General features: G+C 33.9%; 2 protein-coding genes across 4 annotated transcripts; both read right to left on the bottom strand.

Moving 5' to 3' along the window:
- Positions 1–516: 516 nt before the first annotated feature.
- LOC105778350 (cytokinin dehydrogenase 6) lies at positions 517–2,878 on the bottom strand. Its single transcript, XM_012602038.2, has 5 exons — positions 2,054–2,878; positions 1,841–1,968; positions 1,509–1,769; positions 1,168–1,430; positions 517–1,083 (listed from the first exon to the last, which is right to left on the bottom strand). Exons 1-5 carry the CDS (start codon positions 2,661–2,663, stop codon positions 762–764), a joined length of 1,584 nt encoding a protein of 527 aa, XP_012457492.1. The 5' UTR covers positions 2,664–2,878; the 3' UTR covers positions 517–761.
- Positions 2,879–10,129: 7,251 nt separating this feature from the next.
- On the bottom strand, positions 10,130–12,164 carry LOC105778030 (protein IQ-DOMAIN 11). Of its 3 annotated transcripts, XM_052621754.1 has the most exons (6): positions 12,147–12,164; positions 11,831–11,971; positions 11,623–11,746; positions 11,188–11,529; positions 10,885–11,106; positions 10,130–10,799 (listed from the first exon to the last, which is right to left on the bottom strand). In XM_052621754.1, the coding sequence occupies exons 3-6, from the start codon at positions 11,695–11,697 to the stop codon at positions 10,242–10,244; spliced, it is 1,197 nt and encodes a 398-aa protein (XP_052477714.1). In that variant the 5' UTR covers positions 11,698–11,746; positions 11,831–11,971; positions 12,147–12,164; the 3' UTR covers positions 10,130–10,241. The 3 variants fall into 3 exon arrangements, with proteins under 3 accessions (XP_052477714.1, XP_012457038.1, XP_012457037.1); XM_012601584.2 differs by lacking the exon at positions 12,147–12,164 and having other exon boundaries at positions 11,623–11,753; positions 11,831–12,033; XM_012601583.2 differs by lacking the exon at positions 12,147–12,164 and having other exon boundaries at positions 11,831–12,033.
- Between the last annotated feature and the right edge of the window lie 479 nt (positions 12,165–12,643).

Genomic DNA, 12,643 nt, shown 5'->3' with positions numbered 1-12,643 from the left:
TTTTAACCCACTTTATCAGCACATCTTTTCCTTTCGGCTGATGTGAAATGAATGAAGTTCGATGGGAGCCATTAGAATCATAATGCATAGTTGACTATTATTATATAAAGCAAGCCATAATAATCAAGTTTTCCTAGTAGTGAAGACCATGCAGGTCAAATGAATAGATTTCAAGATAGATCCTTGTTAGTTTAGAATACTCTATGAGAAAGTGTTAAGTAGGAAAACAGATATTTATCTTTAGACAGGACATGCTCAAAATGCTATGGAGCTTGGCATAGAAGATAAAAGGACAAGAAAGAATGCAACAGACCATAGCAACTCAGAGGGAAGAAAGGCTGTAGGCTTATGCTGGTTTAGCTGTCAATTGCTTTCTGCCATAATTAATACTCAATAATTTAAGTAACAACTTTTCACTGTCTTTATGCCATTCATCAAAGTTTAGATCGGTGCCATTTGCAACAAGTTAGATGCAGCAGCAACAGGCAACCAATGTTTCTCTGCTAAGTTTAGCAATTTGTAGAGAAAAGAATTAGCCTTTATCTGGCAAGTTCAGTATTTACATCCCCTCGTTAAGGCACTGGTATACAATTGTAGTCAATAATTAAAATATGATAGGTTTAACCTTTTTGGCAGAAAAAAAAAGAGTTGTACTAGTCTTAAGCTTCCTCAGTATGAATTTGCAGCACATTTGCCTGCATGCTGCAAAAGCTCCTTTTTTCCCCTTGTTTTTCCTTTTAGATATAATAAGATGATGTTTATCATGAGTAAGCTATTGGCTTTTGAAATATTCTTTGGCCCGGAGCTAGTATAGCCGAGGGGTCATAAGTGGATTTTCTCCTAATGAAAGCTTCCCAATGTGGGCCAAAATGGGATTTCCATTCTCCTTGTGTTGAAAAGTGGGGCAGGTATTGCTTTACACCAAGGCCAGCTATCTCACAGTAGTCTAAAATCCTTTTGTTTCGAATTAATATCTGCTCTAATCCATCATTTCCTGTTGAAGAAGGTACCGCAGACGAAAGGAATGCCACTAAATAGAAAACATCTTCTTCTGGTATCACAACAGATGTTCTATTGTCCCATCTGCAATCAACATTTAACAATCCATCAATCAAATGAAATCATGAAAATTCATTTATTCATTATTATTTGCTTGAAATTATTTACTTCGATTTGTTAACAGGGTAGATAAGAATGGGGCCACTGCTTGTATCTGTAAGGATATTGCCAAAAACCTCTTGAGCAAAACTATGGATTTTACTTTTTGGGATGAATAGATTAAGCCATGGATGTGGAACTTCCCACAATCCTCTCGACCGGAGTTTGATCTCAGAAATGTGAACCCTGTCTAAAAACTCCATGTATGGAACTTCTGATATAAACAGTGTGGATGGAATATGGTTTAACTGAGATAATGATGTCTTTATTTCCTGCAATACATCAATGCCCTTTTTATCAGTTCCATTGTTTCCATTTGATGATCCATTAATAATCTAAGAGTGACTCACCTGATTTACTAGTACCATATCTTCATGGTTAAAGTACTTTGCTAATTCAAGACAAAAGAGCGTCCTTCCATCAGACTTGAATTGGCTAGCTTGTAGAGGATCTTGTGGATTGAATGATGATCTCCAGTTATTCAATAAACCAGTCCTGTTTATTATCACAAATCCTTCAACATAATCAAATGTGCTTTGTCCTGATATTAACTTCTCTTGGTCCCTAGTAAATGTGGCAAAATCTGTATACACCATCCTAATCCATTTGACCTGTTCAACAATCAGAATTATTAGTCAACTAATTTGAAATAGTCTTCTAACTATATAATTTCCATTCTTACCATTTCGGGTGCTGGTTCAAGTGATATTCTCGCCCTTGTTATGATGCCAAACTGACCCAATCCTCCAAGGACGCTGTAAAACAGATCACTGTTCTGTTTCTCAGAGCAATTCACCACTTCTCCTTTCCCTATGTTCAAGTAGAGACAATCTTCAGTCAGTATATATACTGTATGTGTGCATGTATGTATGTATCTCATAGATGCTGAATTAACCTGTTACAACTTCCAGTTGGTAAACATTACTGATCTGCGGTCCATGCCGAAATGCTTGTCCACTGATCCCAGCATTGGACAAAGTGCCACCAACTGTTAAATGTAGGTAATCTGTCCAAGATTTTGGTGCTAACCCATGTTTCAGGCTTTGACGCAGTATATTTATCCATAACTCACCACCTGATACATCCACATAAGGGAAGTTCCCAGTGTGAACCTGCATTTTAAGGCCTTGGAGTGATTCCATGTTGATCACAACACCTCGGTGAGCTTGTGCTTGTCCCTGGAGTGAGTGACCATGCCCTCTAGCTGCTACTTTTAGTTCTGAACCGCCACCAATCTGCCAAACATGATTCACTGTGGTAGCAACGTCGGAAACTGACTTCGGGTATAAAACAGCTAAAGGGAGGTAACTGTATCTATTACCAAAATCTTTAGCTGCATGCTCGACTTGTTCAAAATCGAAATGTCCATCAATGGAAAGTGTTTTTAGTGAAGAAGGAATACTTGGAAAACAGAGGTTGATTTTAATGGTTATGCAGCTGAAGAACAAGATCATGAAGCTTCTTAAGACAAGCATGTTGTTTTGTCCGGGAAAGCTAACAAGCATGTTCTCCTATTGGTTAGGAGAGGCAAGGAAGAGAAGAAGTGAGGGGGTGTTAGAGATTTTTAGGATTGTCTTTCACTTCTTTTTTGGGGTCTTGTGTTTATAAGACCAGCCAGGGTCACCATAAAGAAAAGATTTCCACAAATCTTTGCACTTTCTTCAACAGTTTGAAACCACAATCTCACCTCTCTTTTTTTTTTTTTTCACCAAAAAGACAAAATGAGTTGCAAAATTTTCAGATTTTAACTCCATGTTTAAGGATATTCTTGTTCTCCTCCCCCCCTTTTAGAATAAGATGCAATGGCTCTCTGCTTTGAAGCTGAATGCGTATTATGTCATGTCATGCCATGCCATGCCATGCCATGGCCTCTGATGCATACTCTCCTTGTATCCGTCAGTGTCGGAATGTAGACATCACGTATCTATTCTGGGATATGGATGAGAGGGACTGCCGGGGTAGGGTGGGGTAGCAAAGGGGTCCCTGGGACACGTGATACTCAAATGCTTTTTATGTGCTTTATGGTTGAAGGTGTATGATTGGTGAGGTTGGGACCCTTTTGGACTGTCATGGTGATGGAGAGGTAAAGAGTTATGCAATGCAAAGACATGTATTCTACCTATGCCTTAATTGTCCAGCAACTGGACAAGTTTAAATGATTCTCTGGGATTAGATTTCATTACAGTGGTCAGTACCGCAATTATTGCTTCTCCCCTTTGCTGTATGTAAACTATGTTACGTGTATTATATTCTCAATCCCAATGATTATGAAGATTCAAATTTGGTACCAAAATTAAAAGTCTGAATTTTGATTTCATAGTTGAGACCAGAAAATACAACTTGCCTGAATGCAACAGAAGAGAAACACAAGTCAGAAGACAAGACAGTTTGGGAGTTTGAACTCATTACAATAGTGATGAAATATCAAACAGTTAGCTATCTATAGTCTCTAGATTGTAGGGAGAAGATCTTCAAAAGCTAGCTGAAATAATTATGGACTCCCTGGCCTTTCTCATACTCCCTTCCTAATCCCCTTAGATTTTCTTTCTCCTTCTCTCTCTCTTTCTCAACTATACATATATAATGCATGGAACATTCTATATACCATCGATCACATTCCGAACTAATTTGTCTCTTCCATTTAGACTCATCAGTCACCTGCATATACTCATTATAGACTAGTTTCATCAGGATATCTTGAATTACAAGTGAAGTGAATAAAGATTTGTGTTTAAATTTTCGGTTAATTTTAAACCTAAATAGCTAACTACCTACTTGAACTTATTAAAAACTTGTTTTTTATCTTGATTAAATTCTGCTATTAGTCCTTTTACTTTGTAAAAGTAGTGGATTTAGTCCCTATACTTTAATTTGGTTTTTTTAGTCCTTGTATTTTTCAACGTTTAAAATTTCAATCCTTACCAAACGATAGTTCTTAAATTATAGACCAAAATTCATATTGAAAAATATGGGCCAAATCTACAATTGTATGCATAGTACTGGACCGGTAATTAAATTTAACCAAACGAATTTAAATGCCACTGTTTAAGTCAGGACTAAAATTTAAAAATTCAAAAACTATATAAATTAAAATTGACCAACTCGAAAAGTATGAAAACTAATAGCATAATTTAATCTTTTATTTCCTCTTCCGAAATCAAGTTCAAGGGGAAGTTTATGATTTCTTGAGTTCTTGAAAGATTGAATAATTAAACAACAAATATTTTTTTTCTAGTTTTAATTAGTGTATATCCTAATCTAAGTTATTTGGTATTTAAAACACCTATCCAATGTGAGATATTCTACGAGGAAAATCTTCTATATTGTGTAGATCATACTTTCTATTCCTAGAAGTTGCATTAAGTAAAAAAAAAAAAAAAACTTAGAAATCTCCATCACAAAAGCAGAGGAAAAAAAAAGTGAATAGGACCTAATTGAATAGGCCAAGGAAGAAAGGAAAAAGAAGACCTAGACAACAAAAGTGACATGATTAACAAGGATTAAAAGCCAGAAATTTGCTCTTTTCTGACATATCACAACCTAATTAAAAGTATATACCCTTGAATTCAACAACTGTCCGAAGAATTACAAGTTTAGGAGTACTCTAGGTGTCCGAATTCATTAATAATATATTATGAAATCCACTCACTTATCCTCTACCTTTGTTACGTATAGTGTGAACTATATACATGCAACAAATATACCTTTTTCTATTCTCTAATACATATGCATATGTTTTCTAGAAAGAGATGGTAAAAGTATCATGGAGATCTTTGTACTAGAAGTAGGATTACATTTTGTCCTTTTATTTAAAATAGACAAATTAGTCTTTATACATTAAATCAAATAACAAATTGGTCCTTCATTAAAATTTTTATGATTAAAAACTGGTTTTGTATGCCAAGATGATGAACATGTAGCATGCCACATATTATTGTTTAGTTATTTTATTAGTCATATCAATTTTTAACAATACAAATGGATGAAACTCTTAATGGAAAGAACCGATATGCTCTTTGAATTAACTTATAAAGACTAATTTACCTATTTTTTTAATAAATGGGACAAAATACAATCTAACTCTAACATAGAGGCCTCCATGGTACTTTTTACCACTTATCCTCTACCTTTATTACCAGTGTGAACTATGTACATGCAACAAATATACCTCTGTATAATCTCATATATATATATATATATATATATATCTAATCTTGAATTAGAGTACAAATATATATGTTTTGTAGAAAGAGAAATATAGGCAAACTAGAACTTAGACGTATGTTGGTAGCCCCCCGAGCGTAGGTACTTGGGGCATATCTTGTCCGTAAGATGCTACATTTGTGGAATACAAAGCCCCATAATTAAAGCCTCAAATGAACTTTAATTAAAGCCTTAATATCGATCATGGGACTGCAAAGGTGGCTCCCATCTATCAGTCAAAAACCCTTTACAAGATTACAGCCACGTCAGTGTCCGCTCCACCATTCCATTGGCTAACCCCAGATTGAGGGGTGGCGAATGATGTTTGGACAAGTAGGGGGGTGGCGGTGCCATTAGGGCGGATGCGGCAGCTGAGATTGCCACGTAGTAATTTGTGGTCGTCACCCTCAAATACTCATATATGACTTTAGGGAGTAAAGAATGTAGTTAAATGAGAGTTGGTAGGGCAGAAATTCCATTTAGGATGCTCAAAACCTTATGTGAGATAATTAATGAATAATTATGCTTATCATGTTTCCCCATCCCACTTTTTATTCCACTTTAATCAATGTCTCCTTGTCTCTACCTAGCTAATCCCCAATCTCATCCCTTATGGCTGAGACTGAGAGGTTCATATTTAAAGCTTAATATACATATCTTTTTCCTACAATATTCATGCTTGTCGTGATTACCTATAGCCACCTATACCTATACTTACTTGATTTTGTTAATGTAATTCTCAAACTTATTATTACGATCCATCATTAATTAGATAAATATTACTGTTAAGTGCCTCATCTGTAGGCTGGACCAGGACAAAAATCTGTTTCATTATTGTTTAGTTTTATCGACAAACAAAAAAACGCATCTCATTGAGTGACCACTGGAGGGGCCATTGAAGAGCATGAAGGACATATAATCAGGTAAAGTTTGCACAGGATTTTCCCTGCTCCACAATTATGTCTATATATGTTTTGTCTGCATGTACGTAGCCAGTTGTCTCATTACTCCTACTGTTGTATATGCATGTTTATGCTGTTTTCCATATATATACATGCAGTTGCATGGGACAAATCTGCAGTGCCAGAATTCTCGCATATGCAGGACCAGATTTTGTGTTTGATTTGGTTTACCCCATCAATTAATGAACAAACCAAAAAAGATTGATCTGTAAAACACTTGGTTTCGAAGCCAAAAAAAAGAGATCATATTATACAACTTTTACTATTAATTTGATGAGCAATTTCTCTCTATGTTAGGGAAAAGTGAGGAGGCCATGAACTGTCCAGCAATTCAATAAACATATACAGCTAGCTAGCTGATTAGCCTATGATCATGATCTACATAGTTTTTGCTGCAAAACCTTTTTTCTTTTCATCAATAGGCAATGATTTAAATGATGAAATTTGTGGTTGGGTTTTAAGTATTTTATATTTAGCTCTTTTCTTTTGTTCTTTTTCTTTTTGTTCTGTCGATTGTTAATATATTGCAATATTGATCTATGTAAAGCCCCCACATCAATTCCTTTGTCCTTCCAATTACAGCCGTGTTCACACTGATGGAGATTCTACCTTCTAAGTTGTAATAAACTTAGTCCACGATCCATTCAAGTAGTGATGAAATCCATGTATATATAATGCGTTAGGTAGCTAGGTTTGTTGTGCTCAAATTAAATTAATTGCTATTATCCAATACCTTTTGAAGCCTTAGAAAGCAATAGGAGTTAAGCTCACAGTCATAGTCTCGATGCGTTTTAAGGTCTACTTGTAACCTTGATTCTATTCCAATCCATCACATAAAGCTGCTGCTGCTTCATTAAGGGTTATTTAATGTTAAAATCGATGTATACAACTGTAATTACAACCATGTAATTAGTTTTCGAATAACAACACAAGCTGTTTAATCAACTTTATTTTTTATGTAATGTTTTAACTCAGTTTGACCCAAACAGGAAGGGGGAACAAAACAATGATTAGAGACATAATTCGGGATTATGCATTTTTGTCGCTTTGGTTAACATGTCACATGCAGCTGCAAAGATTTATATACATGTCAAATTACTTTCATAATTGGTCATATTTAACTTTTAATTAATTGAGGATTAGGTGATGGGAATGTTTGGTTGGCTGTCTTCCTCCTACCAATGTTATTCTTATATCACTTTAAAATATGCAAAGTTAGCATTTTCTAACATTCAAGGTTACTGTAATCTAAAATTTACTTTAAAATATGATACATAATTCAATATAACAACTTTTCGGATCATCAAATCACTTGTTAATTTGTTCTTAAGCATCCAAGGCATGAGGTCTAGCTATCTACTACAGTGGTTTTTCAGCTAGATATATATCAACTGAATATACACACCCAACACACAAACATAACAAAGGCTGAGCTAGTGACCAAGCATTGGCTTGGCTCTGGCAGACCCTTTGAACATCATTTCACTCTATACATAATTAAAACACATATCTTCCATGTACCCGGCCCCCCAAAAAACATATCCTCCTAAATTAATATATGTTTCAAACCCCCTTGTATGTCATTTTGTAGGACCCAAAAGAGCAAAGTCTTTTTTATTATTTGAGAAGGATTCCCACAAGTTTGAATTTGGACATTGTGGTTTGAAGCAAACACTTATACAACTTGTAGGACTAGGACTAGAAAGGAGGGATGAGAATTTTGGTTAGCAAAGGTAATGGTTAAATTCTTAGGAGGTCCTATATTATAGGATTGATTAAATTAGTCTATTTATTAGTAAAAATATTAATTTTAAATAGTAAATACTAACTCTATTCTAATTTAATTTAATTTAATTTAATTATTTCTAATAATACAGGGATTAAATTGACACATTTAGTAATAGAAAAATTAATTTGATTCAACACATGAATACAATACATCTAAGATAACAATCGCCCAAAGGAAATCCATGAGCTCCAACCACATCCAATGACGAATGGCCATTAATCCATGCTATGGCTATGGCATGATGGTCGACATTTTCTTATTAATGAAAGCAACTAGTGCAGTTTGAAAATTATTGATTTTTGAAATATACACACAATCTGTACCCTATTATATTCCAATTACATGCGTTTTGTAGCTTTCTTAACAGACAAATGAATAGTAAAATCCAATCTTTGACTAACTTCACACTGCCTATCATTTAACACACTACATATATAAAAAAGGAAGTGGAGAAACAACAATATCTTCTACAATCAAGTAAGTCCAAGATTTTTTTCCCCATCTCTTTTGTCATTGCCATTGCCTAAAAACCTCCTTCAATTTCTACAATTCCATAATTTTGAAATAAAAATGACTACATTCTAAACGTTTGAAAAATGAATAGATTTGGAGAATATTTTAACTTTTTTTTTCCTATTTAATTGTTTGCGAGTAAAAGTACAAAAGGTTCTTGTACTACGAGTCTGATTACATTTTGTCCCATTTGCTCAAAAAATAGGAAATTTATTTATGTACATTAGATCAAAGAGTAAACTTATCATTTTATTAAAAATTTAATCAAATTTTACTGTTACAAAATTAGTCCATGCACGCCAACATAAGGTACACGTAGCATATCTTGTTATTTTGTTAACTACGCTAGTTTTTAACAGTAAAAATAGATAAAAATAATTTAACACAAAAGATCAGTTTACCTTTAATCTAACGTACAAACACTCATTTACACATTTTGTTTAAATATAGAGGGTAAAATGTAATATAATTATTAGTAGAATGAACTCCATAATATTTCACCTTTACTTGTGTCTCTTGGAAACTTTTGTTTGAAACTGCAAACACCTATTAGCTTCATCAGAGGCCCATTATTTTAGGCTTTAGTCAAACCATTTGTATTAAAATCAAAGTGTAGCCCATACTCTTTCGACTTTTACTTTATAGGTCCAATTATGCCATGGGCCCTTTTATATACTTCCATGGAATTAAGCCCGTTCCAAATTTGGTATCTCAATCAAAATTTATCAAAACTCATTAGAAGTTTTGGGATATTATCTCAATAAATTTAATTTGAGTAAATTACAACTTAACTATTAATTTATTCATCTAACTATAAAAAATTATAAAGTATTTATTTAAATATTTAATCTTATTTTTTGTCACTAACTTTTAAATAACATAAAGATGATATGATAGCTTTTAAATTTAGCATAATAAAAACTTTAACCTTCAACATTTATATTTTACTTTAATTTAGTCTTAATTCTAAAATTTTAACCTTAATATTTACACATTATGTAATTTGGTTTTACTTTTCTTTGTGACCTTTTCATCAACTAAAAAACAAATTTATTAGTTAAATTTGATAGAAAATATACTAAAATTGAAAACACCGAAAATTCAAGATAATAATTTTATTTTTCTAATTCTTTTAAAATTAACTCCTCAATGCCACAAAGAAAATAAAATTTCAAAAGACCAAATTACACAATGTGTAAATGTCGAGGATACTAAATTGATACAATATGTAAATATTAAGGATTAAAGTTTCTATCATGCCAATTTTAAAAGTTGTCAAGTTATATTTCTGTTAAGCTCTGTGACCAAAAAGAACAAATCGAATATTTGATTGACTATTTTATAGCTTTTTATAATTAGATGACAAAAAAAAAAAATACTAATAATATGGTGACTACCACTCTAGTTTAGTCATTTAATTTTCTAACCATTACCCAAGTGATGTTATCTTTGGATAGTCTCATAACATTTCTGTTTTTATTGTGGCTTTCTTAATAGTATGTCATACACAAAACTTGATTCATTCAATTGTTTAAGCACAAAACAGCATCAACAACCTCACACAAACACAATAACAAAGACTTGCTATCAAGGGACCTAAAACATCACAATGTTTATCATTTGAAGGTGCTTTTTTGCACCCAATTAGGCAATGAACATTCAGAGTCAAAGCTAAGATCCTTCAAGGTTTGCTTTGACTTTATACCCTTTAGTGTTGGGGATCTCTGCTCATAAGCGTTAGGCTTGCTTGTAACAGAAGATATAAGACACAACTTGTTCTTATATGGTGAATAGCTTTCGGATTGAGTATCACAAGTTCCTGGCCTTAGCTTTGGTGAACTCATTGATCTTTCCTTTGCTTTAGTAGATTGTGTTGCAGCCATGTAAGTTGGAACTACAGGAGATGTAATAAAAGAACTATCTTCTCCTAAAGAACCCTGCTTTCCATGAAATGATCGTCGTCGTTGAACCCGTACCGGAGAATCCACCCCTTCTGCATCACAATGATACTGTCTCGAAAAAGTCTTGAGCCTCGTAGGCTTGCGGTTCGAAGTCCAAACCGAGTCTATATCTTCGACTTCAACATCTTTACTTTTAGTATCTACCCATTGGTCTAACCAGTACTTCAATCCTCCATTACAATTGTCCCATCTTGTTTGACTGTCGGTATCCACCTATAATGTTTTGAAACCAGAAGGATTGATTATTACAAGAGATGACTGTTTGACTGTTGTTTATAGTGACAATGGACAGACATACCTTAAGAATCTTATCTTTCAAAGTTATCAACTCTTTGTTCTCATCATGTTGTTGCCAAGTGCCTTCTACCATTTGGAATCTCCTTGCACAAACTTGAGACTGAATGTTTACAATTGATTGCAAGCATTTTAAAGCAGTCAATGCTTGTCGTCTCACAACTCGGCCTCGAATAATTGCTTGAAGTCTCACTATCCCTTTCAATGCTCTCAAAGCTTTCCTTGCCTACAATTTTCTCCACACCATAACTTCAAAATTCTTGTTCCCAAGAATGTGTTCAGTAATGATGAAAGAAAGAGAACTTACAAGGTAACCCCGAAAAGAAGCCTGGATTTTTACAGCAGCAAGTTGTTGGAACTGGTTGTCAAGCTCACTAGATGAAGAACAGTCAGGTTTAACATCAATGGTTTGTTCTTCTTTAGCTTTAGGGGCATCAGCGCCTGTGAGGCGAACAACCTCGGCTGCAACCTGAGCAGCTGCAACAGCTGCTTCAGCAGCAGCCACTGCGGCAATTGCCACTGTTAAGGCATGTTTCTTCTGGTCTTCCTCTGTTTCATATTTTATGTTGTCTCTTGGTGGTGATGGAGCTTTAATGGATGCTAACCTTTTGGTCCTAAACCTTCCAAACATCCATTTCCTTCTGTTATCCTACCGACAGATATATATAACATATTAACATCCATGACAGCCATTCATCCATACAAGAACAGCGAAAACAAAAGGGGGGGGGGGGGGAGTTACCTTTTGTGCATTTATAAGTGTCTCAAAGAGAAAGAACCTCTTCACTAGATTGAACCAGCTCTTCTTCTTCGCCATTAAAGAACTTTCACTTCTTCAGGTACTACTATTCTGAATCTTTACATTTCTGCATCCTAACATCATCTTATATACTATAGTATAATGGTAAATTCCATATGGATTGTGTATAAAAGGTGCACTGAATACTTACATATTTTGGGAGAATCAAACAGGAATCACCGCTTCAGAAAAGCTTTAGTCTTTGGAACTTGGATAGCTTAGATTAAGATAGAATTGGCGAGGAATTCCATTACATAACTGAAGAAAGCTATAGTTTTTTTTCCTTGAAAATCTGAAACCACAAACACCCAAAAGTTGATTAAATTCAATGGTTGATGGTAATGATTCATAATTTTCCATCTTTTTCGTGATGAGTTTCATATGTTCAAAGTTGTGGGCCTTCCAAAAAATATAAAATAAAATAAAGGGCTGAGCTTCACTGTAGTTCATGGAGGGAACCAACCAACCTCTTCAATGAATTATGAGATGTTTTAGCATTGTCCAACTTTTCACTTTCTCTAAATTGTGTACAAATAAAGTCCTAACAAACATTTCTACATGTCTGAGGGGGAATGAAATTACTTACCTATCCTTTTGTAAGATCTTTTGGGAGATATCGGTTAAGTTGTGCTATTAGTACTTTATTTGTGAATTTAATCCTGATATTTTAATTTGGTTATTTTTAGTTTTTATATCTTTTAAAATTTTAAAATTTCAGTTCTCACCAAACGATAACTGTTAAATTCAAGAAGTTAAATGCGGCAAATATATTATCATATTGTAATACTATGTCAACTTATTATTTCACATATTACTAACTAAAATCCAATTAATGGATTAACAATTGTCATTTACGTCAAGACTAAAATTTTAAATTCAAAAGTATAAGGACTTTGAATGATCCTAGACTAAATCTATAGTCATACACATAATTGAGGACTAATAATTAAATTTAACCAAAAAA

Source organism: Gossypium raimondii, chromosome 10, assembly GCF_025698545.1.
Source record: "Gossypium raimondii isolate GPD5lz chromosome 10, ASM2569854v1, whole genome shotgun sequence".
In the NCBI taxonomy this organism is placed as follows: domain Eukaryota; kingdom Viridiplantae; phylum Streptophyta; class Magnoliopsida; order Malvales; family Malvaceae; genus Gossypium; species Gossypium raimondii.
This window is presented reverse-complemented; position numbering and strand designations above follow the sequence as displayed.